Source organism: Salmo trutta, chromosome 8, assembly GCF_901001165.1.
Source record: "Salmo trutta chromosome 8, fSalTru1.1, whole genome shotgun sequence".
Taxonomy (NCBI): Eukaryota; Metazoa; Chordata; class Actinopteri; order Salmoniformes; family Salmonidae; genus Salmo; species Salmo trutta.
The window spans coordinates 12026820-12044723 of NC_042964.1; the positions used below are offsets into that span (position 1 = coordinate 12026820).

At 42.0% G+C, this 17904-nt stretch overlaps 1 protein-coding gene across 1 annotated transcript in view; it reads left to right on the plus strand.

Annotated features, from left to right (window-relative positions):
- Window positions 1-13497: 13497 nt before the first annotated feature.
- LOC115198216 (tetraspanin-5-like) overlaps window positions 13498-17904 on the plus strand; it is a 31092-nt gene continuing 26685 nt past the window's right edge. The window contains exon 1 of the mRNA XM_029759987.1: window positions 13498-13876. Within this exon, the coding sequence (XP_029615847.1) occupies window positions 13796-13876 (81 nt within the window). The 5' untranslated portion in view covers window positions 13498-13795. The remainder of the gene's footprint in view (window positions 13877-17904) is intronic.

The following is a 17904-nucleotide window of genomic DNA, read 5'->3' on the forward strand; positions in this document are numbered from 1 at the left end:
TTGGCTTTTCATAGCCGATCATTCAGAGTATCTCTACCGCACCTGCTGTATCTAGAGAGTTGAAAACAGCAGGTCTGGGACAAGGTAGCCCAGACAGGCAGGATATAACCCCACCCACTTTGCCAAAGCACAGCCCCCACACCACTAGAGGGATATCTTCAACCTCTAACTTACTATCCTGAGACAAGGCCGAGTATAGCCCACAAAGATCTCCCCCATGGCACGAACCCGAGCGGGGCGCCAACCTGGACAAGAAGATCACGTCAGTGACTCAACCCACTCAAGTGACGCACCCCTCCCAGGGACGGCATGGAAGAGGACCAGTAAGCCAGTGACTCAGCTCCCGTAATAGGGTCCGAGGTAGAGAATCCCAGGGAAGAGAGGGGATTACGCAAGTACTTTCCCGAAACTGATGAGACAAACAACTGGAATCTTATTCCTTTCATACCCTACCTCCAGTCCACTTACCGATATCTGAACAAGAGAGCCTCATCGAAATTGCAACAAGCGGTTCTGTGAAAATTGAATTTAACCAGAAGCCACTGCCAGATTTCAGGATTGGGCTGCGCTCAGAGTATCCTGCCTTGGAAAATTGCGCTGTTAAGACACTGATGCCCTTTGCAACCACATTCCTATGTGAGAGTGGATTCTCGCCCCTCACTAGCATGAAAACTAAATACAGCCAGACTGTGTGTGGAAAATGATTTAACACTGAGACTCTCTCCAATTCAACCCAACACTGCAGAGTTATGTGCATCCTTTCAAGCACACCCTTCTCATTAACCTGTGGTGAGTTATTCACAATTTTCAATGAAAAAAAAAAAAAGGTTTTATATGTAAGTTGGTTAATTTAAAGTGCAAAATTATTTATTATTATTTGTTCCCTGGTCCTATAAGAGCTCTTTTTCACTTCCCACGAGCCGGGTTGTGACAAAAACTCACACTCCTTCTTATGTTTAATGAATGTATCGTATAGTGTGTGTGTAGCAGGCTTACAATAATGGCAAAAAATAAAATTTAAGAGTGCGCTGACCCTGGTGCTAAAGGGGGTACGCAGCTGGAGGTTGAATGTTTGAAGGGGTACGGGACGATAAAAAGTTTGGGAACCGCTGCTAACTGATTGAGTAGTCTGTTCATAACATTTAATATGGTTACCCAACTGTAAACTATTTAATATAGTTTAAGAAAATGCATGTTCATTGAGCAGCTTTTGTTCTGAAGTAGTTATCTATTGTGGAGCATTGTAAAACTTAAACATTTAAAACAACAATCCAGGCATTGCATGTAAAGTTCTTGTTGACCCTTACTATAATGCCACAGTTTTTTTATGGTGGACAAACTATATATAACTGCAACAAGCAACAATTTCAAAGATTTTACTGAGTTACAGTTCATCGAAGGAAATAAGTCAATTGAATAGAATTCATTATGCCCCACTCTATGGATTTCACATGACTGGGCAGTGGCCCACCCACTTGGGAGCCAGGTCCACGACTGGGGAGCCAAGCCCAGCCAATCAGAATGAGTTTTTCTACAGAAATAGCATTTCCCATCATTCTGGGATCAGATAAGAAGATCTACACATCGGCTCATCCCCGACACCTGTTGGAGAAGATTTTTTGATCAAAGGTTTGTATTTAGAGTTTTATGGTGGTGTGCAAACCAGCTTTTTCAGTGAATTACCTCAAAATCCTGTTTGTGAAGTTTAAGGTTTTTGAATGAAAGGTTATTCTGTGCAAATCAGCTTATTAAGTGCATTAGCTTACCACTGCCTGTTTGAGATGCCTGCATGTCATGCTGTTCCTTCTGCTGTTGAATTGTGCCTGGGGCATATTTCTCACAGACGACCTGGAGATGCTGCAAATCAATAAGCTGTCTGCACCGCATCAAGCCAAACCACACCCATACATGAGACAGGTTTACCAGCTTCTAGACACACGAGGCCCGAGACTTGGGCAGCTCTGATGGAACACTGGTGCCGTTTACGGAGAGTCCTGGGTAGGAGCCTAACTAAACGGTTACCATAAATAAGATGTTTTCCTGACATTGATTGGTCATCATATGGAATTTGAGCAATATGTTTTATGATTTATAGCTAGTGAAATTCCTCTTAGTCTTGAAAATAATGTTAGCTTGTAGTTCGCTAATATCAACTGCATTATACCATAGTTGTCCCAGGAAAGTTATGTATGTGTTGTTAATTGATGCCTGTGTCTTATCCCAGGAAGATCATGTCTGTGTGTTGTGTGCTATGGCTGACTTTGGATGCAATCAACTCCATTGATCAACATTGTCTATCTTTATGTTCCTTGGACCGAGCAGGCCCATAACCTGAAGCCTTCCAAGCTTGTCCTGCTCTGCAAGACCCTCCACCCCGACCCCCTCAGTGTCACAGTAGCTTTACACAGCCTGACGCGGGGGGGGGGGGGGGGGGGGGGGGGCTGAGCATGAGACCCCCCTGGTGGAGAGGCCCTTCACCCTGGATCAGCTACCCTCGTCCGGGTACGACGTGTTCATCGTGTCCCCCTTCATGTTCACGTCCAGGCTTGGATGAGGTGGCTAGCTGTGCTACACAGACGAGAATGGGAGCCTGGTGCTCAGCGAGGCAAATTCATGTGCACATTTTTTATTTAACCATTAGTAAACGACCATTGCAACAATCCTGCCCGCTGACTGGGTAGTGAAGTGATCATCCAACTCCTAAGCTTTTATAATGAGAGTGTCATCCCATTCAGAGGTACCTGCCACATTGGGAATTCAGGAGTGTCCATAGAAGGATTTAGACAGAGAAGACCAATTGAGGAGAGATCAGTCAATAGATGTGTTGAGAACTCAATATCCACCATGCATTATAGATAGCCTACTGCAGTAGCCTGGATATATGTAGACATCCACTTTGTGTAGTTTCATATACACTATGCATTACCAATTGTGCGCCGCCCTATTGGACTCCCAATCATGGCCGGTTGTGACACAGCCTGGAATCGTACCAGGGTCTGTAGTGACGCCTCAGCACTGAGATGCAGTGGCTTAGACCGCTGCGCCACTCGGGAGCCCAGCATTTATTTTGAAAGTTTACACAAACACTGGTATATTTAAAGCTATTGTGTAGGCTATATTTAAAGAAATACACTTTTAATAAAATACAAATATGTTATTGGAATTACTCAATAGAGTCTGCAAAACCTAAATGGGTATCTTGTGTACTGGTGACTCTTTACACCAACCACTCCTATCACTGCAACGCAATACACGGTATGTGGGTTACTCTCAGCTAAAGTGGGGTGAGAAATAGTCAGTACGGTCTCTACTAACCAAATATGGTTCGTTTTGGAGTGTCGTTCTCCGCCCCCTCTATAGCGCCCGATTTAGTGCTTGTTGAGGTCGGTTCAGTTTCAGTGCTATAATTCTTTTTTTTAAACATGAAATGCATTACGAAATAATGACCTTAAAATGACTTTGGGGCTTTTTAATGGAAATTCCCAAAAATAGTGAACATTGAATTACCAAAACATTGAAAATGTTCCATTGTCTCTGTCAGGTCCACATTGGATAGACATCAAAAGAAAAATAGTAAATGACTATGAAATAATAAAATATTTCAGTTGAGTATATTACTTTTTTATTTGATAACTATTATTTTTCATTCCTTAACCCATTTTGAATGTTGTATTGTTTTTGTGCATCTCTGAGTGATGTTCTGTCCAATTCACTCTGTCATTTCATGTTTTCCTGTGTATCTGAGTTATTGGCATTAAAGCAGGCAGAAATATGTCCGATATGACATAGCACCGTGATAAACTCGCTCTCACTACACTAGAAGTTCATAGGAATACGACTTTGAGGTCGTGAAAACGTCTATCATTCATGTCAGATTTTAATACTGGCCGATGTCATAAATCGGGAGGATGTCTTCTCTCGAATGAGCCATATATTTGCGATATTCCTACATCGATAAATATTTCATTTAAAGGAGGTCTAGCACATTTTTCCTATTTGCCTGCCTCTTTAGTCCAGGGTGCATTGCATGGTTCCATTGCCCCAGACATTATAGAAAGGAGATAGGAATTCAATGAATGAAGGAACATATAACGCCCTCATTGCACAAAATGATTGCTAATGTTGGGTTTTTGAGCTGGTGCCCAATAGACTCCCAGACTCTCCTGGTCCCAGAATCGCCCAGAATGCACTGCATGGCCCATTGTCGAAGCATGGGCAACGTTACCCATCTCCTCAACGGTTATGAATGTTAGACTCGGTGAGGCACATCGATCTGCAGGTTGAACATGGTGAGATTGCAGACTCCTAAATTGATAGTGCACTTTGTTTAGGCGATTTTACAGCTAACTAACTATGTTACATGCTGATATTGTCTTTGGTATTATTGTGTTTCGCTACGTTTGCTGGCTAGCCGACCAGCCCTTAGAGAGAGCATTGCATTGTGGACTTTGTAATGGACTTTGTAGTCGACTGGAGCTGCAACAGATTTCCACAACGATTTTCCATGTTGCTACCAACCTTAAAACGCCAAAATGAAACATTTGTTCACAAAAAATATTGTTTTCACATTTGTGCTATTTAACACAGTAAATTAAAGCAATGAGTGGTTTTGGGTGGATTTTTCCTTTAAAGTAATCATCTCATCTCTGCTCAGGCAGTAGCAGTCAGCCAATGTGCGCCCCATACTATACTTACTGTCCTTAGTCATCCTATTTAGCTAGCCTGCCTAAGTATGCTGCACAGCTGTCTGACAAAATCATTTCACTAGTTCTTCAAAGTAGATAAGGTAGATGTTCATGAACTGTCCCTGTCCATCTCGTCCTTGTGTTGTGTACATTCCTCTCTCATGTGGTCTGTGTGTATCTAACCAGGCTTAAAAGTGTAGGCCTTTCCATCCAGAGATCTGTATACAATGACGAGGTGCTCATGTCTATGTCCTGACAATGGGAGATGTTGTCCCAACGGCGGGAAGGCAGGCAGGCGACAAGCTTAAATCCAAAACAAGCCCACAGAAACACATTGGGTTTAATTTGGACAGATTTTGGCGAGCGTGAAACATCTCGCTTCGCCTCTTCCTCTCTGAGCCGGAACAAACTGGCGCAACGGATTATGCTCATTGTAATTAATTATCACATTTTTTGCGCTAAACTAGGTTGAATATTTGCTTCATGAAAATTACAACTCCCTGCAGCCCAGAGTTCCACAAAGTTCTTGACTTTATTTCTCTCCTCAATTATTTTATTTCACTATAACATAACGGCTAGTAGAGACCCTACTGAGTATTTTCCACCGGACTTTAGCTGAGACAGATACAAAAGTTCTTTCTACAGCCCAACATTCAAATCAAATGTTATTAGTCACATGCCCCTAATATAACAGGTGTAGACCTTAAAGTGAAATGCTTACGTACGAGCCCCTAACCAACAATGCAGTTTAAAAAAAAATGGATAAGAATAAGAAATAAAAGTAACAAGTAATTAAAGAGCAGCAGTAAAATTACAATTGCGAGACTATATACAGGGGGGTACCTGTACAGAGTCAATGTGCAGGGGCACCGGTTAGTTGAGGTAATGTGTACAGTTGAAGTCGGAAGTTTACATACACCTTAGCCAAATACATTTAAACTCAGTTTTTCACTATTCCTGCCATTTAATCCTAGTAAAAATTCCCTGTCTTAGATCAGTTAGGATCACCACTTTATTTTAAGAATGTGAAATGTCAGAATAATAGTAGAGAGTGATTTATTTCAGCTTTGTTTTCTTTCATCACCTTCCCAGTGGGTCAGAAGTTTACATACACTCAATTAGTATTTGGTAGCATTGCCTTTAAATTGTTTAACTTGGGTCAAACGTTTCGGGTAGCCTTCCACAAGCTTCCCACAATAAGTTGGGTGAATTTTGGCCCATTCCTCCTGACAAAGCTGGTGTAACTGAGTCAGGTTTGTAGGCCTCCTTGCTCACACACACGTTTACCAGTTCTGCCCACAAATGTTTTATAGGATTGAGGTCTTTGTGATGGCCACTCCAATACCTTGACTTTGTTGTCCTTAAGCCATTTTGCCACAACTTTGGAAGTATGCTTGGGGTCATTGTCCATTTGGAAGACCCATTTGCGACCAAGCTTTAACTTCCTGACTGATGTCTTGAGATGTTCCTTCAATATATACACATCATTTTCCTCTCATGATGCCATCTATTTTGTGAAGTGCACCAGTCCCTCCTGCAGCAAAGCACCCCCACAACATGATGCTGCCACCCCCGTGCTTCACGGTTGGTATGGTGTTCTTTGGCTTGCAAGCATCCCCCTTTTCCCTCTAAACATAACAATGGCCATTATGGCCAAAGAGTTGTATTTTTGTTTCATCAGACAAGAGGACATTTCTCCAAAAGTACATTCTTTGTCCCCATGTGCAGTTGCAAACCGTAGTCTGGCTTTTTTATGGCGGTTGTGGAGCAGTGGCTTCTTCCTTGCTGAGCGGCCTTTCAGGTTATGTCGATATAGGACTCGTTTTACAGTGGATATAGATACTTTTGTACCTGTTTCCTCCAGCATCTTCACAAGGTCCTTTGCTGTTGTTCTGGGATTGATTTGCACTTTTCGCACCAAAGAACGCGTCTCCTTCCTGAGAGGTATGACGGCTGCTTGGTCCCATGGTGTTTATACTTGCGTACTATTGTTTGTACATATGAACGCGGTACCTTCAGGCATTTGGAAATTGTTCCCAAGGATGAACCAGACTTGTGGAGGTCTACAATGTTTATTCTGAGGTCTTGGCTGATTTCTTTTGATTTTCCCATGGTGTCAAGCAAAGAGGCACTGAGTTTGAAGGTAGGCCTTGAAATACGTCCACAGGTACACCTCCAATTGACTCAAATGATGTCAATTAGCCCATCAGAAGCATCTAAAGCCATGACATCATTTTCTGGAATTTTCCAAGCTGTTTAAAGGCACAGTCAACTTAGTGTATTTAAACTTCTGACCCACTGGAATTGTGATTAAGTGAAATAATCTGTCTGTAAACAATTGTTGTAAAAATTACTTGTGTCATGCACAAAGTAGATGTCCTAACCAACTTTCCAAAACTATAGTTTGTTAACAAGAGATTTGTGGAGTGGTTGAAAAAATTAGTTTTAATGACTTCAACCTAAGTGTATGTAAACTTCCGACTTCAACCTTACATGTAGGTAGAGCTATTAAAGTGACTATGCATAGATGATAACAACAGCAGTGTGAAAGAGGGGGAGAGGGTAGCCATTTGATTAGTATAGAGGTCCTGGATGGCAGGAAGCCTGGCCCCAGTGATGTACTGGGCCGTTCGCACTACCCTCTGTAGTGCCTTGTGGTCGGAGGCCGAGCAGTTGCCATACCAGGCATTGATGCAACCAGTCATGATGCTCTCGATGGTGCAGCTGTAGAACCTTTTGAGGATCTGAGGACCCATGCCAAATCTTTTCAGTCTCCTGAGGGGCAATAGGTTTTGTCGTGCCCTCTTCACAACTGTCTTGGTGTGCTTGGACCATGTTAGTTTGTTGGTGATGTGGACACCAAGGAACTTGAAGCTCTCAACCTGCTCCACTGCAGCCCCATTGATGAGAATGGGGATGTGCTCGTTCCTCTTTTTCCTGTAGTCCACAATCATCTCCTTTGTCTTGATCACGTTGAGGAAGAGGTTGTTTTCCTGGCACCACACGGCCAGGTCTCTGACCTCCCTATAGTCTGTCTCGTCGTTGTCGGTGATCAGGGCTACCACTGTTGTGTCATCGGCAAACTTAATGATGGTGTTGGAGTCATGCCTGGCTCTGCAGTCATGAGTGAACGGAGTACAGGAGGGGACTGAGCACGCACCCCTGAGGGGCCCCTGTGTTGAGGATCAGCGTGGCGGATGTGTTGCTACCTACCCATACCAGTGTCAACATTGTATTTTTTCATTATTGGTCATAAAAAATGTTTTTAAAACCATCTTTGATTTGTTTTCATAAATTACTTATTGCATTTTCTTGTTGGCACAATAAAAGTGGCCATTGATTAAAATTCAACTTCGTTATCCACCTAATTTTCTAACGTTGCTATGGGTATTGCCAAACAATCGACCTCTGCTTTACTTCCCTACTGCAGCGCGCCTGTGGCAAACTTGCCAGAGTACATTATTTGAAGGAGTCAATTTATAGAGTATAAAAGTCAAGTTAACAAGTGTAATTTTATATTTATTTCATTCAGGTTTGCTAACGTTAGCTAGACCTACTAGTAGACTAGTTCTGTTGTGATAATAATGTTAGTTATGTTGTCAGTTAATGGCCATCCACCAAGCCAATAACTATAAAACTTTGGTGAGCAGCCACGCTAGAGGACACTAACAGTTTATAGTTCTGCAGTCCTACACCTGTCAATCAACGCATTGTACTGCACGCTGCCTATTAGAAAAGTTGTAACAAGACTATTCATGAGGTCTCTAACGCACAGATACTGGTTCAGATCATTCAGTGCTATCAGCATGTGTTCATTGTCAAAAGGACAACTTCAAATAATACTTACATTTAAGTTACATGTAGGTGTAACAGTATTGCTTCCGTCCCTCTCCTCGCCCTAACCAGGGACCCTCTGCCCACATAGACAACAGCCACCCTCGAAGCATCGTTACCCATCGCTCCACAAAAGCCGCGGCCCTTGCAGAGCAAGGGGAACAACTACTTCCAAGGTCTCAGAGCGAGTGACGTCACCGATTGAAACGCTATTAGCGCGCACCCCGCTAACTAGCTAGCCATTTCACATCGGTTACATAGACCTAATGAAAATAATAAAGTAACTTGTATTTAAATGTAACAATTCAACAACAAACACTGTTTAGCCTGCGCACATATTATAGCATGTCCTTGCCTCCTTGCTCAAGTGGTTTGCAAGTGATTTCCATTTTTCTAATGGTTGTCAATTCCTTTGGGTCTTCTTTTTCAAGGTGCTCATCTCTCTGTCTATCCTGTGCAACTATTTGCAATGCATCAGTGCCGCAATGTTATCATAACCGGCCAAAAGTGATCACACCAATGCACTTTGTCTCCTCGACATTCTCTGACATGCCTGTTCTACATTCAGCAAGAGCAAGCCTGCTTCTTTCCCCACAATAGGCTATAAAAAATAAATGTCCTATAGCTTTAGCTTTTATTATAGCTTTTCCTGGTATTTCACGAGAAGAGTAATGGCCTATTGCAGAGAGGCTTGCATAGCCTATAGCCCAGGGGTAAGGAAACCCAGGATTTTCTTCCTACTAGGCATCACACCTGACCAACTGAGCTAATTGATCAGTTCAATGATTGCCTAAATTCAACACATCTGGTCTTCCAGGTTGGTTAAATCAACCAACATGAAGTTGAAGGTTACCCCCATCCCTGCTATAGCATGTTGCCAGTGATGCCAACTTAGCAATTTTGTTGCTAGATTTAGCAACTTTTCAGACTACCCTGGCAACAAATTTAGCTACTTTTAAAAATGTATTTGGAACTTTTAGCAACTTTTGAAAAGTGACTCAAACGCTAAAATGCACGCATTTTCCCTCTAAATTACACAAAAACGATTTTCTCTGTCACACTCAGTCACAACATACGTGCCTGGCTGCAAAAGTGCATTGTGAGCGACGTCAGCTCAGCTCGTGATGGCTGACTGCAGACGGGTTCGACAAGCCAAACATTTACATTTACATTTAAGTCATTTAGCAGACGCTCTTATCCAGAGCGACTTACAAATTACCCAATGAATATAATTGGTCACGAATGTTTGATCTTCAACAGAACTTACAACATCAATCAACATGTCTCAATCAAAATTGTACAGCCAGAAGTACAGAACAGAGTGGGAATCTGTACCTGAACAAATGTCAAATCATATTTTTTGCAGAGATGGCCAGTCAATTTGAGTGACGTGATTGCGTATTCTACGTAATGATGCAGTTTTACGTTGTCACGCAATGACATCACAACTTAATTTAGTAACAAATCAACCTGCCTCTAGCAATTTACCCTGAAAATGAGTTGTCTACATTGCGTGTTGTTCACGGGAACAGCAGGAGGAGGCTAGTGAGGTGAAGATACTAGGTATTAGGCCATTCATTATCTACAATTTTGCTAATGAATGGCCCAATATCTAGCTTCTTATGGCTTTAGGCTAAATATTTTCCTGTCAAAGTGCAAAAAAAACGTAACAGATTATGAAATGACAGATCTGTAGTGCATTCCATCAGGCTGCGCTCTATGGTCTCCGGGCACGCAAAACGCCACTATTGATTAGGCCTATGTTTTTAGACGAACATTTTTATACTTGGGCTACAACAAAGTACAATGAGGGATTTATTATTTTTATCAAGTGAGCACACAATTATTGTCCATAGGCCATAAACTGCAGCGATGTAGGCTATTTTGAGGAACCTCTTAAACGTCCCATTTTGTTTCGTTATGAAATAACTGCATAGGCCTACAGCCTAGGCCTGATTATGCAAACATTTGGATCAGTTTAGCTCTATTCTCGACCGTTTAGAAGGTCCACAAAGGTACATTACCAGGTAACTCATATGACGTATTTTGTCAGTATGTATGTAGCCCAGGGTTAAGATTAGCCAACTATAGGAAAGTATGGGTTTCTCCTTTCCAACTCCCCGCCCGTTCTTAATGCTGTAGTGTAGCCTATTTTACGTTCAACAAGCGAGAGCGAGCGTGCATCTCGTCCAATCGGCTATTAGTATGCTAAGGAAAATAAATCGAAATAAGTGTCCAACAAGCTTGTGTAGTCTGGCTTTTCCTGGGACTCCACAAGATTTGCGGAGAGGCAGGTGACTAATTGCATAACAGAACAAAGACAGACAGGCAGGTGTAGCCTATAGCCTAAATTAGAAGCGTATGCATATTAGCCCATAATTCATAAACTCAATGTTAGGCTTAATGCTGCATTGAAGATATCCAGTCAATTTACAGCTGGGGGAAAAAAAGTGGATCAGATAATGAAATCATAGGAAACCTAGCCTACACTATGCACCCCCGAAACTGCGCTGAGTGCACTGCTCCCTTCCAGCCCCTGGGTACCAGCTCGAAAATCGACCATTGTTAAAAAATGTGAAGGACGAGAAATGTATCCTGCCTAGGCTACAACAACACAATGTAATGAAGAACGTTATTGTTGTTTTTAAGTGCGTACAAAACTCTAGTCTAGGGTGTAAACTGTATTGAATAGCCTATGGCCTATTATATTTGAATAACCGCTCGAACGCCTGGCGTTTTGAATGCATAAACTGCACATAGCCTGCCTGATTGGGCATCCATTTGGATCAGTTATGGGTTTGTTCATTGTAGTTTAGCCTACAATGTCCAGGCACATTAGCAGACCAGTAATATCTGGTGTATTTTTTCAGGATATTTGGCTAACAGAAACATGCCAATGCAGGTATTTCTAATGGCATACATATGAATTATAATAATGCGCGAGTGCGGAGGAAGTTGTATCCATAGTTTCCGCGTTTTGCTTTCGAGTTTTAAAAGCGTTAGAAAATTAGGGGTGCGTTCGTAAATTCACGCAGGAGAGCCCTCAGTGTGGTCTGGGCGTTCGTGAATTCAGAAAGTTGTTAGATTGTCCGTTCGTTAATTCAAAGCGTTTCGCCTCTCGGAGCGTTCAGAGCGCACAACGGCAGTCAAGCACCCAAGCTAACTGGCCCAAGTTAGCTAGCTTGCTAGCTACTGCCAGACATAAATGAGAGAACACCTCACTCTGACCATTTTTGTCACTCTAGCAGAGCTGCTTAGGCTGTTTTCATGTTATCCAGAGCATTGGTGACTGTAACTGTGCACCTGGCAACAATTGAATTGTATGTTTACTGACACCGGCCATATTCAACGGTGTTGAGCGTTCATAAATGCATCAGTTATTCTGCGCTCTGGCACACAGGCGAGAGCGCTCTGAAATCGGAGTAGCCAGAGTGAATTTACGAACACGCCCTAGGTGGATACCATGGCATTGTTGAATACTCATTTCTGATTGCCTTGAAGGGCATTCTAGACATGCATTATTTCCTTTTTTATTTAACTAGGCAATTCGAACACATTCTTATTTACAATGACGGTCTACAAAAAGGCCTCCTGGGGGGACGAGGGCAGGGATTCAAAATAAATTAAATAAAGATATAGGAGAAAACCCATCACGACAAGAGAGACCTAAGACGACAGTGCTCCGTCCCTCTCTTCGCCCCAACCCGGGCTCGAACCAGGGACCCTTGCACACATCAACAACTGACACCCACCGAAGCATCGTTACCCATCGCGCCACAAGAGCCACGGCCCTTGCAACGCAAGGGGAAACCCTACTTCAGGTCTCAGAGCGAGTGACGTCACCGATTGAAACACCATTTGCGCGAATCACCGCTAACTAACTAGCCATTTCACATCGGTTACAGTAGCAACACAGCACAAAACAGGGTACAAACATTATTCGGCACAGACAACAGCACAAAGGGCTAGAGTGTAGAGACAACAATACATCACACAAAGCAGCCACAACTGTCAGTAAGGAGTCCATGGTTGAGTCTTTGAATGAAGACATTTAGATAAAACTGTCCAGTTTGTAGTTGCAGCTCGTTCCAGTCGCTAGCTGCAGCGAACTGAAAAGAGGAGCGACCCAGGGATGTGTGTGCTTTGGGGACCTTTAACAGAATGTGACTGGCAGAACGGGTGTTGTATGTGGAGGATGAGGGCTGCAGTAGATATCTCAGATAGGGGGGAGTGAGGTCTAAGAGTTTTATAACTAAGCATCAACCAGTGGGTTTTGCGACGGGTATACAGAGATGACCAGTATAGAGTGCAGTGATGTGTCCTAAAATGAGCATTGGTGGCAAATCTGATGGCCGAATGGTAAAGAACATCTAACCGCTTGAGAGCACCCTTACCTGCCGATCTATAAATTATGTCTCCGTAATCTAGCATGGGTAGGATGGTCATCTGAATCAGGGTTAGTTTGGCAGCTGGGGTGAAAGAGGAGCGATTACAATAAAGCACTGTATATTTGCCTGGAAGAATTCGATGGCTATAGTTTTTTACAAGTTTGGTTTGAGCTGATTTTGAAAGAAAAAGTCTAATTGAAAACAGTATTGCTATTGTTGAATTCGATTTTCATATTGTAATGTTTTTGTTAGCTAAACTAGCAAATATGTTTGTTTGGTTATCATGGCAACTATTGTAGCCTAAGTTTGCTAGCTACTTCAGTGGATGTTGAACACATTTCTAGTGGCAAATGTATAGGCATGGTATTAACGAGATGATCAACTAGGGGCTCTATGCATTCTCTGGAAAATAATGCAACTCTGTGGAAGGTAAATTCCAGTCTGCTAGCGCGTTCGAACACACATTCTACATAGTTCATTATTTTCCATAGAACGCATAGCCCGATGAGTATCCTTTATACATAATTTGAAGGACTTATTGACATTGCAATGCTTTGAAATGCGGGCTTTTATTTTGAAAGTTTCCTCATTATCATATGAACATGACATCGTTTGTGCTGCGGGCAGAATACTAGTCAGTTAGTTCTAAATACATAGCCTAGTAGGTTGACGTTTGTTGCTCTTTCCTGTGTTGGATTGTGCATTGTTCTACTTTTATCAGTGTGACATCCGTATCAAGGGATAGGCTACATGATGTTTATTTTATTTGGATGAATCGAGCAGGCAGCAAGTTGCAAGAATTGGATCGCTGAACCTGCCACTTGCGAGCCCATGATCCCGTTGCCTTATCCGCGTATGAAACGTACTGTATGTTGATGAAATTCAAGCATGTCAGGAAAACAATTTAAAGGTCATGAAGTCAGTTGCTGCATCAAATATTTTATTTTTGGATTTAACATAATATTTTGGGTAAGTGTTTTTTTTAAAAACATTTTGCTATATATGTCTCTCATTGTCTTTCATTGGGCAATCTTCAATTGATGTTGTTAAATTAAATAGTAGGCCCATCTAGAGGAAATGGCTTCATAAATGAAATGATAATTTGTCATTTTTCCATGCTTATTATACGACCAATCCCTCACAAGCTAGCTAGGTCTATAATAATAGGCTATAATAGCCGATGATAAACATTCAAATGTGATCGTTCGATATGTGAATAGCAGCAAAACCGTTTGTTTGTGTTGATATGCATTACAAGCGCTTTTTAATCTTGCTTATTTAGATTTGTTGACATTCACAATAGCCTTCACATACTGTAGACTGCTACCCAGAGCACTTTTTCATTTAAAGTCGCCTACACTCCAGTGTCCCCGGTAATCCGCTTTCTGTCCTTGTTTGCCGTGACGAACTCACGTACGCGACACGTGAGAAGCTTATTGTCCTCACATGCAAATGTATGAATAAACATGAATATGCAATATATCATCATCATCAGACAACTCTATGTCGCATTCAATTCCCACTGCGTAAGAAAGTACACTAGGCCGGATTAGAATGTTCATTGCGAGCAGTGGCGACCTGTCATTCATGGCAGGTGCAGAGCCCCACCTGTTTTGAGCCCCACATTTTTTGTTGTTGCCTGTTTTGCATGTTATTTTGGCATTAATACGTGTCACATATCCGTTTGCAAACAATGTAAAAAAAATGAGTTAATAAAGCTTCCATACAAATATGGATGGTCTCTTCTTTGCTTTCTTGAGTAAGGCAGCTCCAAAATGCAGGTGTTTCAGCCACATTTTATGCACTGCAGTGCTAGCTCACTGTAGCTTATGCTTTCAGTACTAGATTAATTCTCTGATCCTTTGATTGGAGTGGACAACATGTCAGTTCATGTTGCAAGAGCTCTGATAGGTTGGAGGACGTCCTCCTGAAGTTGTCATAATTACTGTGTAAGTCTATGGAAGGGGGTGAGAACGAAGAGCCTCCTAGGATTTGTATTGAAGTCAATGTACCAAGAGGAGGACGGAAGCTAGATGTCCTCTGGTACTACCCCTGGTACTACCCTACAGAGTGCTGTTGAGGCTACTGTAGGCCTTCATTACAAAACAGCGTGTTTTAATCAATTATTTTGTGAAATGTGAATATATTTAGAATAGTTTTATCTAAAAATGATAACTTTTTAAATGTTACATTTTTTTAATGAAGTTTACTGAGGAGGATGGTCCTCCCCTTGCAAAAATAAGTAAACCCCAAGTTGCATTGGTTAAATCAAGTAGGTAAGTAGAATCAGGTGGGTAAATAATTGGATACAAAATTAACCAATCAAAGGAGAGATTGTTAGGAAAGAGTTTGGGTGGGACTCTGATAAATAGAGATAAGAAACGTGGTCAGTTTGGTGTTACCCATCCGGGTGAATACAAAACCACACCGAGAGGAAAGGAGATCTCAGTGGACATCAGGACGAGGGCAGCACATCAGTCTGGGGAAGGCTATACAATCATCCCAAAAAGATTTGAGCTCCATCAGTCCACTGTGAGGCAAATGATTTACAAATGGAGAGCATTTAACATGACAGCAACTCAGCCTAGAAGTGGACGCCATCCAAAATATCCCCAAGAGCCACAAGAACGATAATAAATTGGGTAAAAGCCAACCCAAACATAACATCTAGAGATTTGCAGACCTCCCTTGCTGCATCTCAGGTAACGGTGCATGCTTCAACAATAAGAACACTGAATTGAAAAGCCATTAATGAGAGGGTTGCTAGGAAGAAGCCTCTGCTGTCAAAAATAACCAAACTGCCCTTCTTAACTTTGCCAGAGACCACCTTATCCCAACAGTAAAGCATGGTGGTGGGAATGACAAGATCTTGAGCTGCTTTTCCTCCTCTGGACCTGGATGACTCCACATCATTAAAGGGAACAATGAATTCTGAGGTATACCAGGAGATTCTTGAACAGAATGTCAGGCCATCAGTAAAGGAGCTAAAGTTGGGCCGAAAATTGATCTTCCAACAAGACAACGACCCAAAGTATTGAAGCAAATCTACCAAAGAATGGCTCAGAAGAAAGATTTGTGTTTTGGATTGGCCAAGTCAAAGTCCTGACCTAAATCCAATCAAGATGTTGTGGCAGGACCTGAAGCGAGCAGTTCATGCCAGACACCCCTCAAACTTTACTCAATTGACTGAGTTCTGTAAGGAGGAGTGGGCAAAAATCCCTCAAAACAGATGTCAGAGACTGATTTCTGGCTATCGGAGATGTTTACTTTATCGCTGCTAATGGAGGCGCCACAAGCTATTAGTCATGGTTGTTGTAGGAATGAGCAGACCAAAGTGCAGCGTGTGTGTCGTTCCACATTTTATTTATACTGTGAAACTATGCAATACATAAATAAACTGAATGACAAAAAACAACAAACCGTGACGCAGAGGTGAAAACATACACTACTCAAAATGAATCTCCCACAAACCCAGGTGGGACAAACACCAACTTAAATATGACCTCCAATTAGAGACAACGATGACCAGCTGCCTCTAATTGGAGATCATCCCAAACACAGTCCAACATAGAAATATCAAACATAGAAACACAAAACTAGAACATAACATAGAAAAACTAAACTAGAAAACCCCCCTGTCACACCCAAACCTACTCTACCATAGAAAATAACAACTTACTATGGTCAGGACGTGACACTATTGACTGAAGGGGTTCACATATTTTTGCACACATCAAATCTGAGTTTCTGTTAAATAAACTACTTTTGTTAAATAAACAATGCAAATATATATATATTTTTTGTTTCTGTCATTAAAGGATTTTACATGTTTATTTTAATATTTTATAGCAAAATAATGACCAGCCCTGTAGGGTTCACATACTTTCAAGCAGCACTGTAAATTGTCAGTAGAAACCACATTTGTTTAAGCAAGTCAACCACATTTTTGAAAGGCAGTAAATGAGGCTGAATGAACTGCTTCGCTGCCAGACAAGGCTCTGCTGATAGCCATGTGTAGCGGTGGTAAGGTGTTGGGACTGCTGTTGGGACTCTGCTGTTGAGACAGCTTTATGTAGGCCCTAACAGTTTGTGGGCACCATTTGTCATCGTTATAGTGCAATTAATTTATTGATTAGTGTTGTGTAGTGGCTTTGCTGGCATGCATCCTAATTATTATTTTTTGGTTTGACCCACCAAGATTTACATGCTAAAATCGCCACTGATTCCAAGACAGTTTAGGTGTGTTAGTGTTAGGTGAACAATAATCGAATTGTGACCAGGCCAATTAGTGAATTGTCTCAAATCTACTGCGAAACTATAGCCTACCATTGATTGCTGGACTACGAGTACACACTGAAAAAGGAGGATAGCTTCTAAAGCGCCAACCATTATTTCAGGGACTTCATCTCAGACACGGGAAGAGCTCATTATACAATACCCAGTATCTGGAAAAATGTACTTAATAAACCTCTCAGATTCTATTGTTGGAGGAACATGTTTTCTTATTCTCATCTAGTTTCAACTGTTCTCTTAGAGAAATGCCCAAGCCTGAGCTTAATAGTAATTTCTCATCTCTAGAGGGACATAGACAATAACAATGTCATTGTAATATAATAACCGTATGCGCCGTATAATCTAATTTGGCTCTTCAACGTTCTTTCCCTGAAGGATGGCTCTGTCTGGTTTTGGACTGGGAATAGGAGACTAGAGATTTTCTCCCCCTGTCCCATTCAGATGATGTCATGTCGAGGTCATGTGACTCTCTAGGGTCTCATTCTGGCTCACAGGAGTTTGTCCGAATTGATACCGACAGGCCGGTTTCCTGGTCAATTCAATGCTAATGTTATCCCATTCAACGCCCTCCATCGCCTTTGTTTCCCTCAACCCCTCCACCCCTCCCTCTGACCACCCTCCTAAAGTCTGTCCCATTCGCCATTGTCTGCTTTCAGTGCCGTTTGCCATGTCCATGACCGTGAGAGCCAGTGTTGTGCTGATAG